Here is a 20,056-nt window from a genome sequence, read left to right on the forward strand (position 1 = left end):
GTTAACAGTATTAAACAGAAACCCTTTTCTATGGAAACATTGCATATCAGTTACTGATAACTGTAAGGTCCAGTTCTTAAACAGGGTAGCTGCTCTTTTGCTATATATATACATGAGGATTCAATCCCATCTCCACTCTGCACATTTTACATAAGTATACAACCCAATATAGGCAAACATCTAGGCAAAAAAAAAATCCTCGGTCATTTCTTATACAAAAAGAAAAAAAAAAAAAAAAAGAAAAAAAGAGAGAGACTATTTTATAGTACTGAGTTGTTAAAAAAATACACCTCCTGCTATACTTTCAACACAACAGGTTCCCTGTTAAAAATTAAACGCAAAGGTATAACTTGAAAAATGTCTAATTTAGGTTTCAGTATCTTTGTTAGAAAGCAAAAGGAAAGCAAAAGGAGCAAAGAAGCAAGAACAGACTGAAGATAACAGAGAAAGAGCTACCTTTGATGGGTGAAAAAATAAAAATAATAGTAAAAAAAATAATAGATGGAGTAGATAAAATTATGGATTTAATGACCCAACAGCACACAGAAGCAAAAATATACAATATGTCACAAAAGATCAATGAATGTTCATATTTTAGGAGCTTGTTAACTACATTCAGTAAAGGAGATAAAAGAATTTGGGCAAGGGATGGAAAATCTGTCTCAAAAATAGTCAACCCTATCAAACCTGGCAAGATATTTAAATCTAGTGAAAAGGTCTCTGGAGAGTATGTAGTGGTGTATTGCTTACTGAGCTGGCAATAGTATTATCACTGGGAAGATGTGCTTAAATAATTGTAGTAGACTGTTTTTTCTTTTTTCCTCCAGAAGCAAAAATCATTAGTGAAATCATCAGAGGCTACCATACTTCAAACAAGTTGACTAACTTGTCAGAATTTACCTCTGAGTTCTGAATTGTAGAAATAAACCAAATCAATCAAAACAGCTACACTGCAAGATGAGTTTTCTAAGAAGAAAAAGGATGCTAAGAACCAACATCATTTTGTTCATGTTGTAGCTATGAAGTTGTTCTGAAGCAGTGTACATTTTTAACTTTTCAGGGCTAAGTGGGATTACCTCTTGCTGTTACTGTCTGCGTGCACTGGAATATTATTGTTCTACTTGTTAAATGCCTTCTTCTGAATTACAGTCTGAAGTAATTCATGACTAGTTTATATCCACTTTTTACTATGCCATTAATTATGCTTTTGATTAAAAAGCTATTATACCTCCCTGACAACTGCACTATGAAATGTTTTCAGAAAACATTCATATTTCTCTTCTAACATTAATTGTGCTTGTGAAACAGCCCATGTTATTTTAGGTTAAATTAGTATATACATTCATATTGTGCAGACCATCTTCTCTCTTAGTTCCCATAACCGGTTTTGTTGTTGGATTGGAAAGGACCTTAAAGATCATCTAGTTCCAACCCCTCTACCATGGGCAGAGATGCCACCCACTAGACCAGGTTGCCCAGGGCCTCATCTAACCTGGCCTTGAACACCTCCAGGGATTGGTCATCCACAGCTCCTCTGGGCAACCTGTTCCAGTGCCTCACCACCCTCTGAGTGAAGAATTTCCTCCTAACCTCTAATTTAAATCACTACGTTCCGCGCAGCTGTTCACTCACTCCCTGCCCCACCATGGGATAGGGGACAAAATAAGAAAAAAGGGTAAAGGGTAAAAACTCTTGAGTTGAGATAAAGGCAGTTTAAAAAGACAGAAAAATGATGATGAGGAGGAGAAGAAGGAGGTGGAAAAGAAGGAGGAGGAGGAGGAGGGGAGAGAAAACATAAAGCAAGTGATGCACGATGTAATTTTTTACCACCCACTGATCTATCCCCAGAGAGGACATAAGCAGTGGCATCTCTCTACCCCTCAGCCAACTCTGAGCCTAGTTGTAGGAACACACATCTTTAGTGTTCCTTATAAAAAAATCCTCTCTTTCTCTTTATTCCACCTTCCTGCACCACCTTCCATCTACACATCTTTTAATCCTGCTCCCTGCTGATGATGAAAATAAGCTTTCTTTCAGCTTTACACTCCAAAGAGGAACTCCCACCTAATACTGCCAGTCTGTAATATATGGCTCTCACAGAATGCTGGAAATGTCTGGGTAAATCATCTGGCCTCTGAAACCCACAGTCTGATCTTCATTCTCTTCATGCTTTCTGTTTCTTCTCACTTACTTTGCCTTTTGAAGAATAAGAAACCAGCAGTAGAAAAGGCTTATTTCTCTGGGAACTTAGCAAGAGACACAGGTAGTGCATATTCCTCCCAGCCCTCACAAAAGACAGAAAATTTGTGCCACCAGCCTCTTTTGATTTTATCACATCTTAATGTATCTTAGACTTTACAGACAGACACAGTTCCTGGATAAAAGTGATTACAGGACTATCTTAGTTACCATTAGAATAAAATGCACTGAAGAAATCATCATAATACATTTTAATTCTGAGAAACCAAAAGCAAAAGGAAGTTAGAAGAGTTAAAATACAACAGTTTTAACTTCAAAGGCAATATCACAATGTGCAAGGATTGGGCACATAATATTTTAAAACTTCTTATTTTGTGCTACTCCTGCAATTTTGTTTTAAGGACACTCAGCTCCAGATGCAAAGTTTTGTTGCTGGATAATATATTCTGCTAAAGCCTTTAGATTCATAATCTTTGTACCTAAAAATCCTGGGACTTTTCCTTCCTTCCACTTTTGTAAAAAATCTGAGAATCTATGTAATCTATATGTCACATAGGCATCAGGAGTACTGAGCCTAAAGTGTTACCAACTGGTGGATAAAGTTCTCTGCTACCTTCACCACCCAAGTTAGAGAGATCTAAATTATTATCTCATTTATTGGACTTTAATTTGGCTTTTATCATCTTACCTCACCTTCTACATACGCTTTGCTTAAGTAATGATTGGGGTTTTCATAATTTGTTGTCAGAATGACTCAGAAGAGTGGCACTATGTCAGGCTTCAGGTGATGGATGAAGTACAAATATGGAAAAAGATACTAAAGAGTAAATACTCTGTTGAAGACCATTATCTGAAAAGTCTCTTAAAAAATCACATTCATAGGACAGGTTTTCAATTGATATATTTCCTATCTGTCTGCATGCTTGTACACTGCAAGAGCTTGCATGACAAAGTAAGAAGTGTTTGATAATATTAGTGCTTTTTGATGAATTGGTTAATTATAACACAATCCAATATAACAATTATCAGGTTATGAAAAACAAATTAAGAATTCTCTTAGGATTATTTTTCAAAATGTTGAACCTGTGTGTTTAATTTATTTATTCATATTAATAATTTGGTTCTGGAAAGACAAACCAGTAGAATCTCAAAGATATACTATCTGTGTGAGGAGACATATAAAGCAAATATATGAAATTTGGTGATGTTATGCATAGTGTATGTGGAATTTTCCACAGTTACTATTCTGAAAATCATTTTAGGACTGACTAAAGTGGCATAGAACAAGAAATGTTGCTCAGCATATTTTCATGAGAAAACAACTTCTGAATGCTTGAGTTTGCAACATTAAAATTGGATTAAGTTCATTCTTAAGAAAAAAACAAAAACAAGCACAGAACAAACTCTCAATCAGCATATCTTTTTAACGTTCTTCAACAGCCTAAGACATTTAATGAATGCTGAAATATAGAAGGATGTTCTGAGTGCTTTACCAGAACTGTGTCCCTCTTCCATATAGGACAGTGCATTGTGGATTATTCCTATGGTAATTTTAATAGTGCAGATTTTTTTTGAAGTTACAGTTAACTGACCATAAAGGAGTAAAATACCCACATCTCTTTTTTTTCTGTTTGTTTCTTCCTGTGCTCAAAGAAGGGGAGGAAGAGAAAGAGGTAAAGACTGATCATATTCCTTTTAGCTATCCATAGAGCTACAACTCTTCCATTTCTTGTGTTAAGAATTTCTTAAATGACAAAGAACAGCATTAAGAAAAGTTCTTAATGTTTAGTCCCAAGGACTCTGCTTGCTTTGGCATCAATCAATGAGAATTGTGAAGAATTGCATTGTCCATTGATTTTAAAGTGCAATAGAGAAAATAAGGACTTCGTGTAGGTACCCTCATGGATACTTATCTTTTAAGAGTGCTTAAAAAGACTGGAATTTTTTTAGATGTGTGAGAATTGCAGAAATCTTACTTTTCAACAAAAGAGATATCATTTCTATAGGAGCTAGGAGGGTTTGTTTGTTTGTTTGTTTTTGTTTTAAGATGTTTCTCCATGGCATAATTTCTTCAATGGCTCTTGAAGGTTTCACAATTTAGTGCCAATTAATTCTTTTTGTGCAGTTTCTAAAATATTGTTCTCTTTGCCTTTCAGAGTAGTGTGTGGGATGGTACATGAGAATGAGCAACAGCTGGCATTTCCTTGTAGTCAGCCAAGCAGTCTCTCAAGAGTGCAAGTGGCAGAACCCTATTAGATCTTCCCTATCAGAGACCTACCTGGTACAGTGAGGACCCTTCTTAAAAAGCCCTATTTGGAGCAGAAAATCTGATACCAAAATTTAATTAGGTTAATGACTCTGTAACACACTAGATGGCACAACACAGTATTTTGAGCTCATATTTAATTTGAAATGAATAAGAGCTTTTGTTTTTGTTGCATGATTGCAGTAACATTTTTAAGACTCACCTAGTCATAGCACATAAATTGTATTCTACAGATACAAACCCCTTTCTATTTGCTAATTCACATGGAGAAAAAAAAATACATGCTATATTCCTTTTTGAGGTAGCAGTATTTCCACTCTAACTTAATTTCCATATTAAAAACTATTAAATTATATTTAGTATCAAATTGTAGATCATATTCAAATTTTATATCATCAACCAGCTCTTTGCAATGCAGAGATTTCAAACTAGAGTTCCCTCTATGAAATGAAAATTTAAGTTGACAGGTTAAGTCCTAAAGGATCAATTGATAACTGATGACATACTGAAGAAGGGCTTTCTGACTCCTGTTCCCCCTGCTTCTGACCCCTGCTCTCTCAACTCCCCCCTACCCTCCCACCCCCACCCCCTTTCAATTAAATGAATATGCAACAAACTGAAAACAGAATTTACAGAGGCAGGCAGTGAGTCCTGGCAGTAGTGACAAGCATCAGACAAGCATTATTGACATGGTGTGAACTGTAATGCATGGTAAGGGGAATGGACCTTATATAGTTTTGCACCACTTGCTGCTGCACTTAGATAATGCACAGAGTAACTTTAAAAAAAATGTGTTAAGAAAAACAAGTTATATTGCAATGCCCTTCTCAGAAGCTATCAGACTCAAATTTTTATCGAATTTAAGTTGGCCTGAGACTCTGATTTCAGTACTGGATGTGGCAGCATCACGTTCTTTCCAGGCTGTGCTCTGCATTGTACAAAAGGCTTTCAAATTCTGCTGTTTTCAGTGTGAGATGAGTGTATTTGGCAGCTACAAGGGTGCTCAATAACTCATAATAACATAATATCATGTTTCCTATGTGATTATGCTGGTTACGAGTGGAGACTAGACCACATTGTTACTTCAGATTTCTGCATGCCTAGATGTATTAATCACCAAAGATAATGGACAAAAAAATGTTTTATTTCATAATTTATTTTTTTTTTTATATCTATTTGGTAGTTTAGAGGTTCAGCTTAATTTGAACTTTAAGTTCCAAACATTTCATGTTTGTCTTAGGATTGTGGGTACCCACATGCCTGTTAAAACTTCCAAATGACAAAAACAGATTTGAGCTGGAAGCTTTGATCCAAACTGAACTTCAGCTTGATTCTATTTAGCTCTGTTGTAAGGATGTCGATGATAACCAGAAAATTTAGAACACTAATTAATTTTAAAATAAGAGTTCATTCTTAAATTTTACACCATTAGTTTGCTCATCAGTTTAATGACAATACATATCTATTTTTTGAAGCCAAACCAAATCAAAACCATAATGAATTCCACAAACAAACTAATATTAATTCCATATATTATATATATGTAATTCCAAATATATATTCCACATATATAATTCCAAATATATTCCATATATTCCAAATATTATTCCATAATTCTTCTTAGCAAGATTTGGTTGACATAACTGAATGTGCTTTCATATCTATTTAAATGAAATAAAATATTTCTCTTGTGCCTATAAAATATGATATGAGAAAGCCAACCAAAGTGATATGAACATAAAAGTAACATTACTACTGAATTGCACTTAATGTTTTTTTCTGTTTATCATTTAAAACAGATTTCTGAAACATTACAGAATTCTTTCAAGCTTGTTGGATTTTCTTTCCCCCATTAGAAGTGGATGAGTTTTCTAAAATCATGGCTGTTTAGAAAAGCTCTGTGAAAGCTGAATTTACTTTAGGAAACAAACTACAGAGCTACTTGTTTAATTTATCTTTTTAAAAAACAAAACAAAACAAAACATAACACAAAGAAACAACAAATTAAACCTACTAGTATTTAGCTAGTACTGTGTAATTTCTTTGTCTTCTTGTACTTTTATATATAATATTGGTGCTGAATTTTTTTTTGAGAACATAATGTAAGGTATTGGACCTCAGACCATTTCCATAGAAACAGGAATTTAGCACCCTATGCGAAAAAAATTCTAAGGAAGTTGAAGTGATTGATAAATAAGTGAATACAGCTCAGTTAACAAACCACATTATATTCTAGCTTTCTGTTGAGCTAGCAATAAGAGACACATAACAAACGAAGTATTGGTATTTATTTATCTACATATGAACAGCTTATTTGCCATAACCTTTATTTATCATTTATCTACAATTAATTCCTCTCTCAGCCTCAATCTGCCTCAGTGTACAGTTACATCTAATTGTTCTTTCTTTCATACAACATTTTTCTAACCAATCTCACACAGATTCATGGAGCTTCAGTGACACAAAGAAAGACCTTAACAATTCTGGGAACACACTCTGCTCAGGAAAAAAAAATAAAAAAATAAAAAATGTTTTCTATTGACTTGCTGCATTCCCCTATCACATGATTGTTAAATAGCTCACTACTTACAGAAAAAAATATTAGCTCTCATTAGCAGAGACATCCAGTGTCTCTGATTCACTGTCATGGGAATGCCCTGGGAGACCTGAAGCTGAAAATACCTAAAGAAGCTTTCAGAAAACAAAAAGGATAAAAATGATGCTCACTCATTCTACAAGCAAACAAACAAGCAAGCAAACAAACAAAAAATATATATTGTGTTCAGCTTTAGAGCTTCTGTTGCATTGTCTGAGATGATCTTCCTTCTGAGATGGTCATACTTCTGATATTTGTTTATGCACTTTACACTTTTAATTTAATTTAATTTTTTAAATATTATTATTTAAAAGCCAAAACCTTGTACTAATTACAGAATAGCCTTAAGGAGACTTATAACACTGATCACAGGGTCCTAAGCAACAGCACTCAAAATTCAGATGTGACTGACTGGCATATGGGACATGCTTCTAGTAACATAACTATTTATTATAAGTAGTAATATTAGTTAGTAGTAGTAATATTAGTAGTAATATTAACACTATTTCCAGTCAAAAATTGAGTTGTAAAAATCCACATTTAAGCAGCTAAAGACAAAGGGTCCAAGACCAAAAGGCCTACATTAGGAGAGATCAGAAATAAAAGAATCATGTACTAAAACTCACAGACTTGAAAGCATTTTACTACAAACAAAAGCTGAAAAGCAAAGTTTGTACTACACTGATCAAAGCAAGAAAGAAATAGGTACAAGCAGAAGTAAGTACATTCTTTGTGCTCTAAGTTTGTTCAACAGAAAAACAAATAACCCAATGTTATCTTGCCAAAGGAAGATAAAATGGTTCAGCAATTTATTGTTTTTGTTTGCTTTTAAGTGGTCTGTTAGCAAAACAGCATTCTCTAGCTCTGCTCTCAAATTTTTGAGGATTTTTTTATTATTATTTTAAATAACATTGTTTTATGTGGCCCTGTGTATCTTGAGCAGTCTTCTAAGAAGATTACATATAAATTTGATGAGATATATTGTATTATATTACACATATATAATTCTTTATTAATACCTTATCAATATGCCCTGCTGTTTGTGAGGAAAGAGTTAAGACTGGATATCAGGGAGCCCTGACATGTTATGCCATTGCTTTATTTGATATTTCTTTTGAACTATACAGGGAAAGTTCAACACTCTATCTCTCTATCTTATCTATCTCTCCACTGTAAGAAAGAGAATTAGTGAATGCTTATTGTATCATAATGTTTTACGCCTTTCTAGTCATAATGTAGAAAAGTAAGCATCTCATATGCATTTTTTTTTTTTTCAGTATCTCAGGCACCTTCAACTGAATCCATAACAAAGCCCCTTATTTTTGTAATTGTAACTTCCAATTGCAACATCTATAGTAAGAGTAGAACAACACTTTGACTTAAGTGTGGATACAAGCAATAGACTACATTTCACTGTAGCAAAAAGATTATCGTTCAAACTATTGGTGGAAACACAGCTATAGTTCTGAACAAAACATTATTGCCACTCACTGAAGTAAAGCAAAGGCCCATGAACTTCTTCTGAGACAAGACTTCATCTCAAAGACTTGAAATAATTATTAACTGGCTGTTTGAAAATCACAATCAGTGTAAATTTGTGTGAGGTGTAAAAGCACTCAATAAAAATGATTTCTGTTTTTGTTTTTAAATGTGCTGATCTACTACAAAACAAAGCAGAAAGTGTTAAGAAAAGATTGAATTTAGGACATTTCAAATATATATTTTTAAGTTTTAAGTATTTTACATAAATACATAAACGTATTTACACAGTATATTAATATTGCAAAACTAAATATTTGTTTAACAGGCACCAATTGAAGGCAAAGAAGGAAGGGCTGTACTCTGCCTAGTTCTGTGTCTTTGTAATGCTTCAATACATGTAGGTCATCCTCCCGAGACCAGATTTTCTGTATAATATACAGGAAAGCTTTACCACAAAGTAAATTTGATCAGAGATATCACTTGCTGCTAATACTAGAGAAACAGGCTTAGTCTCCTAAATATGCCTCAGTACCACATTATTCTGTCCTAGATCTAGTGCTATCAGTAATATCTGCCTTGTGTTGCAAATTCCAGATCCCAGAGACATGGCATTTGCTGTAAGTGTTTGAAAAAGTAATTGCCTAAGTACCAACATCAGAATGTTAAAAAGGCTGTTTTGTTTGGTGGAAATCTGTGTGCTTGTTCTGTGGTAAAGACGATTCCACTTGGCAGTTGATTTAAATATATGTGTTAATGTAACTACGCAATATGCATAAGAAGAACTGTTAAGAGAACTACAAAAGATTAATGAATTAAATCATCATTTATGAGAGCTTATATTATGACATTCCACTATTTTAAATATGTAACAATAAAACCAAAGTCATTTTTGCATTTTAAAAGAATGGAGACTTCAAGTATTGTATATAAAATGTATTTCACATAAAAGATACAGAGGAAGTCATGCCTCTGAACATGTTTTTTCTCTACTAAGCAAATATTCTATAAAGTAGATGTGTAGAATTTTCAATATTTTTCTTCAGTGAAAAACTTCCATAAAATCCCCGTTCATATTAAAATAAACTATGTATTTTATAGTCACTGCTCCTCAGCAAGGCAATTAAGAGTGTATCTTTTATTTTATTTTTCCCCACTCAAATACGTAAACTTAATGAGCAAGCTTTCCAAAGGCAATGTCTTCTGCCACTCAGTTTACAGAATCCAAAGGACTTTGGTTGCTCTGTTTCACCTCAGTGCTCATGTGCTGCTGCTTCAGCACCATTTGAAAATCAAAAGAAGCAATGTGCAAAAAATGCCCGAAGGGACTCACAGTATTTTTCAATATTTTTCAACATACAACCAGATTCTCCCCCCCACCTTGTGTACTGTGACTCAAGGATTTCTGCAGCTCCTGTGAACTATTCAGAAGAAAAACCAACAACTAGACCGTGAAGACTATACATGATACCGTTTCAAGGAAGCACACTCATAGAAATTGCTTTTAATTCTGTCAATGTCAGTAGAAAATGTCAAAATAATAAAACACATAACTTATTAACCAAAAAAAAAAAAACAAAAAAACAAAAAACAAAAACCAGTTACTGCTAAGCTGTTTTACGAGAGCTGTCTTGCCCATGAAAAAAAAAATTAAATTCAGCCTTTGGGCTAGACACCATCCTGTGTCATTGATATAAACCTGGAGGTCAGTAGAAGCACTGTGAATTTTAAACGGCCTAACTGAAAACAGAATCTTTTCTCTAGCACTTAAATTTTATGCAGCATAAAATATGTATGTATGCTTGACAACTCTTCCTTTCACTATATACAAAAGTGACTCTTTCTTCTCTCAAAAAAAACCCACTGTCAAACCAAGAGGGACTGCCAGAAACCTTTCACAGATAATAATCTATTTGCTCAAGTTGCTGAATAGCAATGAAAAAGAAGATATTGAGAGTCAGTTTCCAGGACATAAATTGAAGTTCCATGCCTGTTCCATGTTCTCCTCCCTACCAAATAATAATAATAATAATAATAATAATAATAATAATAATAATAATAATAATAATAATAATAATAATAATAATAATAATAATAATTTTTTATTAATTTTTTCTCTAATTCCTTAGTGGCATTGTGGTACATATACCTAAAGATTAGATATAAATAAGATTAGATGTTTCAAAATTGTAAAATTCCATGCAAACTCAAATAAGTTTCAAGGGCATTTCCACTAGAAAGAACATTTCTGTTTTTATTACAAGTACAAATGCTGAAAATACCCACCTTACAATAAAATAAAACCTATATTTTTTTCTTGCTTTTGGAGAAGGTTAAAAAGTAGCACTGGGAGTTTTATTTTACTTAAAAAAATAATTGACAGTGGTTCTGTGCATTGTTGTGTCTCCCCAGTTTGAAGTTTTGATGCCGTTGTTATTATTTTTAAAAATGATATAACATAGTACATGTAACCAACAATAAAGTACATACCATGGTTCAGGACCCTTGATTTCCCAGCCTGTCCTTTAACGTATTTTCACATGTAAGGCAATAAAAGTGTTATCTAATAAGTGGAAACTATATAACTGTGTCTCCAGTATTTATTTATTTTCTAATTCCTAAAAAAAATTGTTTTCTTGTTCCGGCAGGTTTTTGCACCCACTAAAGCTCCCTTCTGAAACAACAAATACTGTGTAGTAGTAGGCCACTTTTCCAAACTCGTTAACTACTCTTTTGCTTCTACTACTGTAGGTAAACTTCAAGTCTATAAATACAATATTGACTCTGTGTTTTTTGTTTCTGAAACATCACAGGCTGTGTCTATGTTGTCTCGTAATCAGGAACAGAGAATGATCTTTGTTCTCATGGCCAGTTTGTCCAACACGGTTATTGATGTGGATGCAGTAAGTAAAGGCAACAAGAAAAGCAACTACAATTGTGCCAGCAAATAAAAGTATTTAAGCTATTATAGATGATTAATCATATGTCAGGTTGTCACAAGATGTATTTAGCCAACTGCTTTCTCTCTGAAATAACGGTGAAGTAAAAAGTAAAGTTAATATAGTATTGCTACATTTTCTCACTAGTCCAGTAATCTGCTACAACAAGGTGGACTAAAGTCCTAATATAATACAAAGTCTAAACACATTTTTTCAAGTAACATTAACATCCAAGAAAAAGTGTACAGGAACCATCTCATCCTGTCATTAACAGAAAAATGGTCTTTCATGAAATTAGAAACATAAGCTGAAATAACATAAGGTGCTGAATGTTATTCATGTCAGTGCTGAAAGAATTGGCTGACATTGTTGCAAGGTTACTGTCACCTATGAAAACCAATGTTCAGCATAGGTATATGAGTGCCAGAAATGGGCTTTCTTAAAGTGCTGTTTTTATGGAAGAGGAGGGAGAGCTGGTAAACTACTAAATTGGGGGAAAGAACATAACATTTCTGATATCCAGTAATTTACATAGTAGAAAACGTTCCTTTAATCTTTCTTTATATTATATGAATACTCCATGGTGCCCTTGGGATACTTCTGTCAGGTCAGGATGTGCACAAGCACAACAAATACATTTACAGCTCTTGTCTCTATTGTATCATTTTGTTTAACTATTACTCCACTAAAAGGAAAATAATAGCAGAAAAAAAACTCAATTAACTTAATCAGCACATGTAAGTCCTGAAAGACCTTCAAACACACACACAAAAAAGTGTATTTTGTCATGTCCTTTCTCACAGTACCTTCTTACTGATCCAAGAAGTAATGCTAGCTTTAACTAAACAACCCTAGCTTACTAAACCAACCTTCACAGCGAGATTTCTAGTCACATTAGTTTTTATTCAACAAAAATAAACACACAAAGTAAAACACACATTTAAGTAAAAACTCATCTGCTTTATGTAATTCAATGATATTAGACAGCTCTGTAGTGTTCAGAACTAAGGGGCTAGTCTTTGATTGAAGTCACAAGAAAATTTTCACTGATTTGACTCAAGCCTGCCTGACAACTACTAATGTGGATGGAGTAAGCAAAGGGAACAAGGAAAGAAACAGAAACTGATTTTGTTTCCTGTCAAACTTACTGAATTAAAAACCAGTCAGAAGTGTAAATTTCCAAATAGTTCTGTCCACCTCCACTGACATAATTTACACTAGAAAGCTAAAATTCCCATTTAGCTATTGACTATTAGACCTCTTCCTGAATGAAATTCAGTGCAACATAGTGACTGCTCAAAGGCCTTACTTCATCTTGCAGTATTAAATTACGGAGTGGACTGCAAAGGTCCCTTCTAACTCTCTTCTATAACACAGAGGAAAATGAGGTCAAAACAAGTAAACTGAACTTCAGGCTCCTGTATACTTTTAGGAAGCTTGTTAAGATAGTCTGCTTTCTTTTCTTCTCAGGTTTTTCCATCCTTTTAAGGTACCAGTGCAACCAACAGTTATATACTTCTATAACACTTCTCAGTGAAGTATCCAAAAATGGTACCACCTAAATTTTAGAAGGCATAGCTTGGTGGGCAACTCTCCAGTGAAAATCAGTGTCTGTTGAAACACAATTCATCAAAGCATTGACTAATCAGTTTTCTTAGTAGAAAAAGCCTTCAGTCGAGAACTCTATTTCTTGCTCTGACTGGTTTCTGCATCTCGGTACAGTGAGATGCAGAAAGAGTCTACAAGAAAACTATGAATAACGAACCCTACAAGTATGTCTGTTTCTCAGTTCTCTGCAACCCATAAATAAATGAATAAATAAACACAATATTCCTGTAGCTGCATTCACTGTTTAAAGTCATTAACAAAAAATAAATATATAAAAGAGAAATAGAGAGACAAAACGAGACATGTATGGGAAGAAAACAAACAAACAAACAACAGGGACATTCAGACTCTTCTAAGTCATCAAGCTTCCATGAACAGAATTTGTGTCTCATCTTGATCATTCTGAAAAGTGTCTCACAGCCTTTACTTACTAATGTTCAGTGTATAACCTAGTATCAGTTGTATGGGAACGACATGATGGGAAATGTTATCTTCCCACCAGAAGTGCACTTTTGATCTGTATATACACATTCTCTATTTAAACCCTCATATAGAAATAGAGGCAAAAGTACTTCTAAATTCCCACGTTTCCACATAAATTCCCCTGGGAATTTTCACTGGAAGAGTACAACTTTAGATCTGTCAGACAGTAACACGTTGTTACCTTGAGGATGTTATCTTAACCTGAGGTCTAAAATATAAATGAACTGCAATTCAGATAACTTGAGACCTAGCAGAGAGGCGTGGAAAGCTTCCCAAAAGGATTATATGGGGAGAAGTCTTATTTATTTAATGTGGATAAATATGACAAAATGGGATATTCATAGCCCAAGTATTAATAAGTTTATGGTTGAGAAGAGGAACTAAAGACAGCCTTGAGCAGCAGCTGTGATACAAAAGAAGATGTTAAGTAGAAGAGTTGGAACAGGAAAAAAGTAGCTACAAGCAGATGAATTCAATTTAGTGGCAGAAGACTTTGGAAACTGAAAAATTCTCTGTTAAGGTATTATGGGCAAAAGAAGATATTCCCTTTCAGTGACTTATGAGTTGTACTTTGGGATAGAATCCAGAGGATTTTCACAGAGCCTGTTCTACTTAAGTTGAGCAGACAATGTTTAGAGTTGAAAGATCTCTTTTTAGATTTGAAACAGTCTACAAAAAGCCATCAAGCGAGAAGGTATATGCTTGATTAAATTAAGAGATTATTTATTGTTACCTGTCAGCATGAAAACTTTGCCTTTTCTCCAGAGACACAGGAGTTGTTTTGTATACTAAAACAGGAATTTAGGGTTTGCTGTCAAAGACTGTCAGGAAGCAACTAGATCATTTCTCAGGACTGCTATTTTGAATGTTACTACCGTTGTTTCTTCAGCCAAAGCAGCATTCTTCATTTTTGTTAGCGGGTTACCAATTTTTCCACATGTTGAAAGTTTTGTTGAAAACTTTGGCTTAATTGGGAAAGAATTTGGATAAAGTTTCTGAAACAGGTAGATATAACTTGGCAGAAGGAAAGAAGGCAATTGGAACACAGACTGTGACTTCACTACGCAATGAACAGCATTTGCAGGTGACTTTTAGAAATATGGTTAGTTTTTTGGAAAAGAGACATGGGAGTCTGACATTTTCTAATTGTTGATTTCTTCTGCGCTCAAGAAAGAAGACATCAGCATTAACAAGCTTATAAATAAACACATTTTCATCAACAAGTTATACCTCTAATTTAAAGATCACAGTTTTTGAGTAGGCTGTAAACTGGTGGCATATACTAAAATGAAATGATTTTATGAACTGCAGCGGAAAATCAGAATTCTTTGGTATTGCAAACTATATTAGTCTGTGTTTAAAAAGTTCTTCCAGAAAGCAGTAACACTTATTTCTTTAACATGCTTAGCCCAGCAGTGCAGCCATCACTCCCTTGGGTAAACCCAACAATTTCCAGGAAGTTTCCTTGAATGTATGCACATGATGCCAAAAGCAGAATTTGCTCCAAAACTATATGGAGCAGTAAAAATAAATCTCCTGACTGTTTCTCTCCTATTATTATACTGGGAGATACAAAACTGTGAAGATATTCATCACAGTTTACTCTGTATAGAAAAGTCAATAGAATGTTTAACTCTTGATTTATACACAAGCTTTAAGTAATTCACTTGTGTAATTTTCCACTGTCAATAGATGATTTCTTCTAATTAAATCTTCTTTATTTCAGCTTCCAGTGGGCCTGATTTTTCTCTTAGTAACAGCAGTTTATTATAATATCTGTAAGCAATCAAATGGTGGTAGTGTTTGAATAGGGCCAATGTAAGAAAAAGGAAAATTGTACAACAGATTTGCCTGATCACAGCTATACTGTGTTTACTAAACATTTAGTTTACATGAAGAAAGTTTACATGGAGGAAGTCCGTTCAGAAGACATTAAGTCTTCAAGACTTACCTTTGTCTCTTTCATATGCATTGAAAACTGAAGACTACATATTAAAGTAAAATATTCTGTTATAATCAAAATTTTGTTATGGGGAAAGAAATGTACACTTTATCAATACATTATCAAAATTTATCGACAAGTTATAACTAGTTATTAACAAGTTTTTTATTGTCACCACCTAGCTAAAACCCAGGGATCAGACACTGATCTGTTTTGCTGTTGTTAAACGAACTACAGCTATCTCAAGTAAATCCTGAAATTTTGCTTTGCCAGGTCAACACAAAGTCTATTGCTTTTTTCTGGTAATGCAAAAATAATATGTACTAGGCTGTAATATAACCACCCTCATTCTTTTCAACACACTAATGGAAAATGGTATGAATATAATGAAATGTTCATAATACAGATTATTAAATGCTTTAATCAGACGTATAGAGATTAGGCAGAGGCTTGAAAAAAGTGACTGAATGCATAAAAAAAAAGCATGGTATCTATCATTAAAGAAGAAAATAAAATTCATTTTTTGCAAAGCATAACTTCAGAAAGTTATCCAGAAACTGATAACTACTGTTGATATCAGCATTACCTGTTTTTCCTAACTATGACATGCCAGCACCTTAAAACAAAATTCTTGTTCAAGACCCTAGAGTATAACCAAAGCAGTACTTAATTCTTTCATGAATATTATATAACAAGGCAATGAAACACTAACTTGTAAGCTACTGTATTGATTTTTGTACTCAGGAAAATTCTAATGGTGGAAGAAAATTTAATATATTTTTCATTTAAAATGTTCATTTTACAAAACAGATGAATTCTGATTTCTTGTTATTACTATTCAAATTTTATTCACTTCTATATTTAAACAATTTAATTCACCTTACGATGTTCAGCTGTATTTCATTAATGGGGTGAAAAGAGAAAACTTCTTCCCAAATGAATTGTTACTCTCCTTTTAACCTTTTCTCATTAGAATATATATATTTTTTTACGTTTCCTTAACTCCCTGCTTATATTACTGACTACAGAGATAACATATTTTCCACAGTAAATCAGATGGTAAACATAAAAAACATTGCCATTCATTGCAGTGAATGCTATCAATGAAGACTGAAATACCTTCACTATAGAATTAAGAAAAATTTTGGCTAAGTAACTAGGCTAACATATACAATGCTTCAAATAATTTGTGTATGTGCGTGTGTATATCTACACCTATTTGCGATCAACTTTGTATTTTCCAACTCATAATTAGGTCATGACTTTGCTAACAAATGGACATGACATTGCAAACATCATACTGGCCATAGCTGATCCAGAAATGCCCATATATAGAAAGTACAATTTAGCAAAATCATAGAATCATACAGTGCTTTGAGTTGGAAGAGACCTTTAATGATCATCTAGATCCAACCCCCCTGCCATGGGCAGGGAAATCTCTCACTAAATCACACTGCCCAAAGCCACATCAACCTGACCTTGAACAACTTCAAGGAGAGAGCATCCGAAGCTTCCCTGGGCAACCTGTTCCAGTGCCTCACCATTCCCATAGTGAAGAATTTCTTATTTATATCAAATATAAATCTACCCATTTACCCACTGTTACCAACAAACCCATAAATATATAATACCCATATATGTAAATCTACTCTTTTACCCATAAAACTGTTACCCATTACATAACATTACATAACATAAAACTGTTACTGCCAATACAAGCCCTTGTAAAAAGTTTATCCTTTTCTTTCTTATAAACCCCCTTTAAGTCCCACCGGAGCCTTCTTCAGGTTAAAATAAACCAAACATCTCTCTCAGGCATTCATAGTAGGAAAGGTGCTCCATCCCTCTGATCATTTTTGTGGCTCTTCACTGGACTTGCTTTAAGAGGTTCAAGTCTTTCTTGTGCTATGGCCCCAGACCTGGATGAAGTAATCTTGATGAGGTCTCACGACAGCAGAGTAGAGGGGGAAAATCACCTCCCTCAACTTGCTGGCCATGCTTGTCTTGATGCAGCCCAGGATACAGTTAGCTTTCTGGGCTGCAAATGCACACTGAAAGCTCATGTTGACTTACTTGTCAACCAACACCCCCAAGTCCATCTCCTCAGAGCTGCTGTCAATCCATTCACCATCCAGCCTGTATTTGTGATTGGGATTGCCAAGGCTCAGATGCAGGATCTTGCACTTGGCTTTGTTGAACTCCGTGAAGTTCACAGAGGCCCACTTCTCAAGTCTGTCTAGGTGCCTCTGGATGGCATCCCTTCCTTCTGTTGTGCTGTCTGCGTCACTCAGCTTCATGTCATGCACAAACTTGTTGAGTTTGTGTATGTTGTCATGGAGTTTTCATGCACTCCATCCCATCGTCTATATCATTACTTAACATTAAATAGAAGCGGTCACTCTACAGACCCCTGAGGGCCACCATTCGTCTCTGACCTCTGCCATTAACTGCAACTCTCTGGATGTGATCATCCAGCCAGTTACTTAGCCACTGCATAGTCTACCCTTCAAATCCACTTCTCTCCAATCTGGAGACAAGGATCTTGTATGGAACCACGTCAAAGGCCTTACAGAAGTCTACGTAGATGACATGAGTTACTTTTCCCTTGTCCACTGATGTAGTCACACCATCATAGAAGACAGATGATGACCATACTAGATTGGTCATGCATGATTTGCCCTTCCTGAAGTCATGTTGGCTGTCTCAATTCACCTCCCTACCTTAACATATGTCTTAACATGACTTCAGAGAAGATCTGTTCCATAGTGGACTTGTTAGTGTTAGGTCAGGGATTGGACTCCGTGATCTTGGAGGTCTCTTCCAACCTAGATGATTCTGTGATTCTGTGATGATTTTCCCAGGCACAGGTTGCCTAGTCTGTAGTTCCTAGGATCTTCCTTTCTACCCTTTTTAAAAATTGGAGTGACATTTCCCTTTCCAGTCACCAGGGAGTCCACCTGACTGCCATGACACATTTTCAAATGTGATGGAGGGTGTATTGGTAACTACATCAACCAGTTCACTCAGGACCCTGGGATGCATCAAGTATTTTTAAAAGACTTACCAACTGGAACAAACACACACCTTAACTTCCAGAAACAAACCTAATGATTTTTAATTCTTTTACACAGTATTTTTCCAAAGCTTCCTTAGATAGGTACTGAAAGCTTTGTTACTTCTCCAGCATGATTCTGCAGAATATTTAGAAAATGTCATGGTATTTTTCACACCAGCCCTGTGGTTAAAACAACTTGCTTTTTTTTTGAGGGATAGAGAGCTTCCATATTATTAGGCTACTCTCCACTCAGGGATATCATATCATCTCCTGTTGAAAGCACGTATTTTTGCTGAGAAGACTGAAAGACTGATGGAAAAAAAAAAGAAAGTATGAAGCAACACTGCCTCATAGTCAAGGAGTGATATGTCTTCTTGTTTTAATCACAGAATAAGAATACTTGTCTCTTATGTAACAACTGGTTTCTTCTTCTACTTTTTACTCATTGAGATGCATAATAAAGGATCTGATTAAGTATGAATAAATGTGCTGTTACAGCTTCAATTTTAAATTTTGTAAAGCATTTTTTCCAATTTTGAATTCCAATATTCTTTTAAACAACACCAACAAAAATTATATCAATTAAAAAAAAAAAAAAAAAAAAAACAGCAACAAAAAACACACTTACCTGATGAGATGTCTATTCGGTTCTTCTTGATTTGGGTGACATTGATGTGAACACTGACTTTGCCTTCGTTAATGTCAATTTCAACATTGCCCAGGCCATCTGCAAAGTTGCTGAAGACAAGAAGTCCATTGGGGTTCCAGGTTCGGAAAAGGAAACTGACTGAAAACAGATCCTGGCTTGGGCGACCAGGAACCTCAAGGTAACTGGTGGCATTGAAAAAGACAGGCACTGTATGTGGCTCCACACAAGAAAAACTTAAATTTCCCTAAGTAAAACAGACAAAAAAGCAAAAACGTAAGCAAAATTTTAAGATTCCACTAAATTCATAGCTACCTCTATGTATAACCTAGTATTCTAGGTAGAAAAGTATTCTAGGTTTCATTCAATCCAGAGACTACTGTAGTCAATGTAAGCTCCGTGTAAAAATGTGTAAAATATTATCATTATTGTTATTATTATAAGGTGGTAGTTGACATTTCTGTTTTGCCTAGAGGCTTCTGCCAAAGAAGTGGCTTAATTATATTTTGCACTGTGCATATACATAGTAAGAGGCAGTCTCTGCCCTGAAGAGTTGTAGTGTAACATAAAGCTTAGAGGAACACATTAATATTCTCAGTTCAATCCATGAGAAACTTGAACTTGTTCATGGTAACCAAAGAAATCTATAAGATGGCAATAGTTCATTAAATAAAGTTTTCAAAATACCCTTATATCACCATGTCAAATCAGCACAACGTGTGAGGTTGTAAAAGAAGGACATATAATACGTTGTGAACAGCTAGCTTCTCTGCTATGTTTTCTGATGGATAATACTAGACAAGCTAATACTTTATTTTATGAAGTTGAATGATTTGGAGTACC

General features: G+C 34.6%; 1 protein-coding gene across 1 annotated transcript in view; it reads right to left on the bottom strand.

The window, feature by feature from the left end:
* Positions 1 to 20,056, bottom strand: part of CNTNAP2 (contactin associated protein 2) — a gene marked incomplete at both ends in the record, with an annotated part of 1,134,939 nt that overhangs the window by 575,567 nt on the left and 539,316 nt on the right. The window contains one exon of the mRNA XM_082753539.1: positions 19,196 to 19,460. Within this exon, the coding sequence (XP_082609665.1) occupies positions 19,196 to 19,460 (265 nt within the window). The remainder of the gene's footprint in view (positions 1 to 19,195; positions 19,461 to 20,056) is intronic.

This window comes from Aythya marila (genome assembly GCF_965140915.1).
Source record: "Aythya marila genome assembly, chromosome: 2".
Taxonomy (NCBI): domain Eukaryota; kingdom Metazoa; phylum Chordata; class Aves; order Anseriformes; family Anatidae; genus Aythya; species Aythya marila.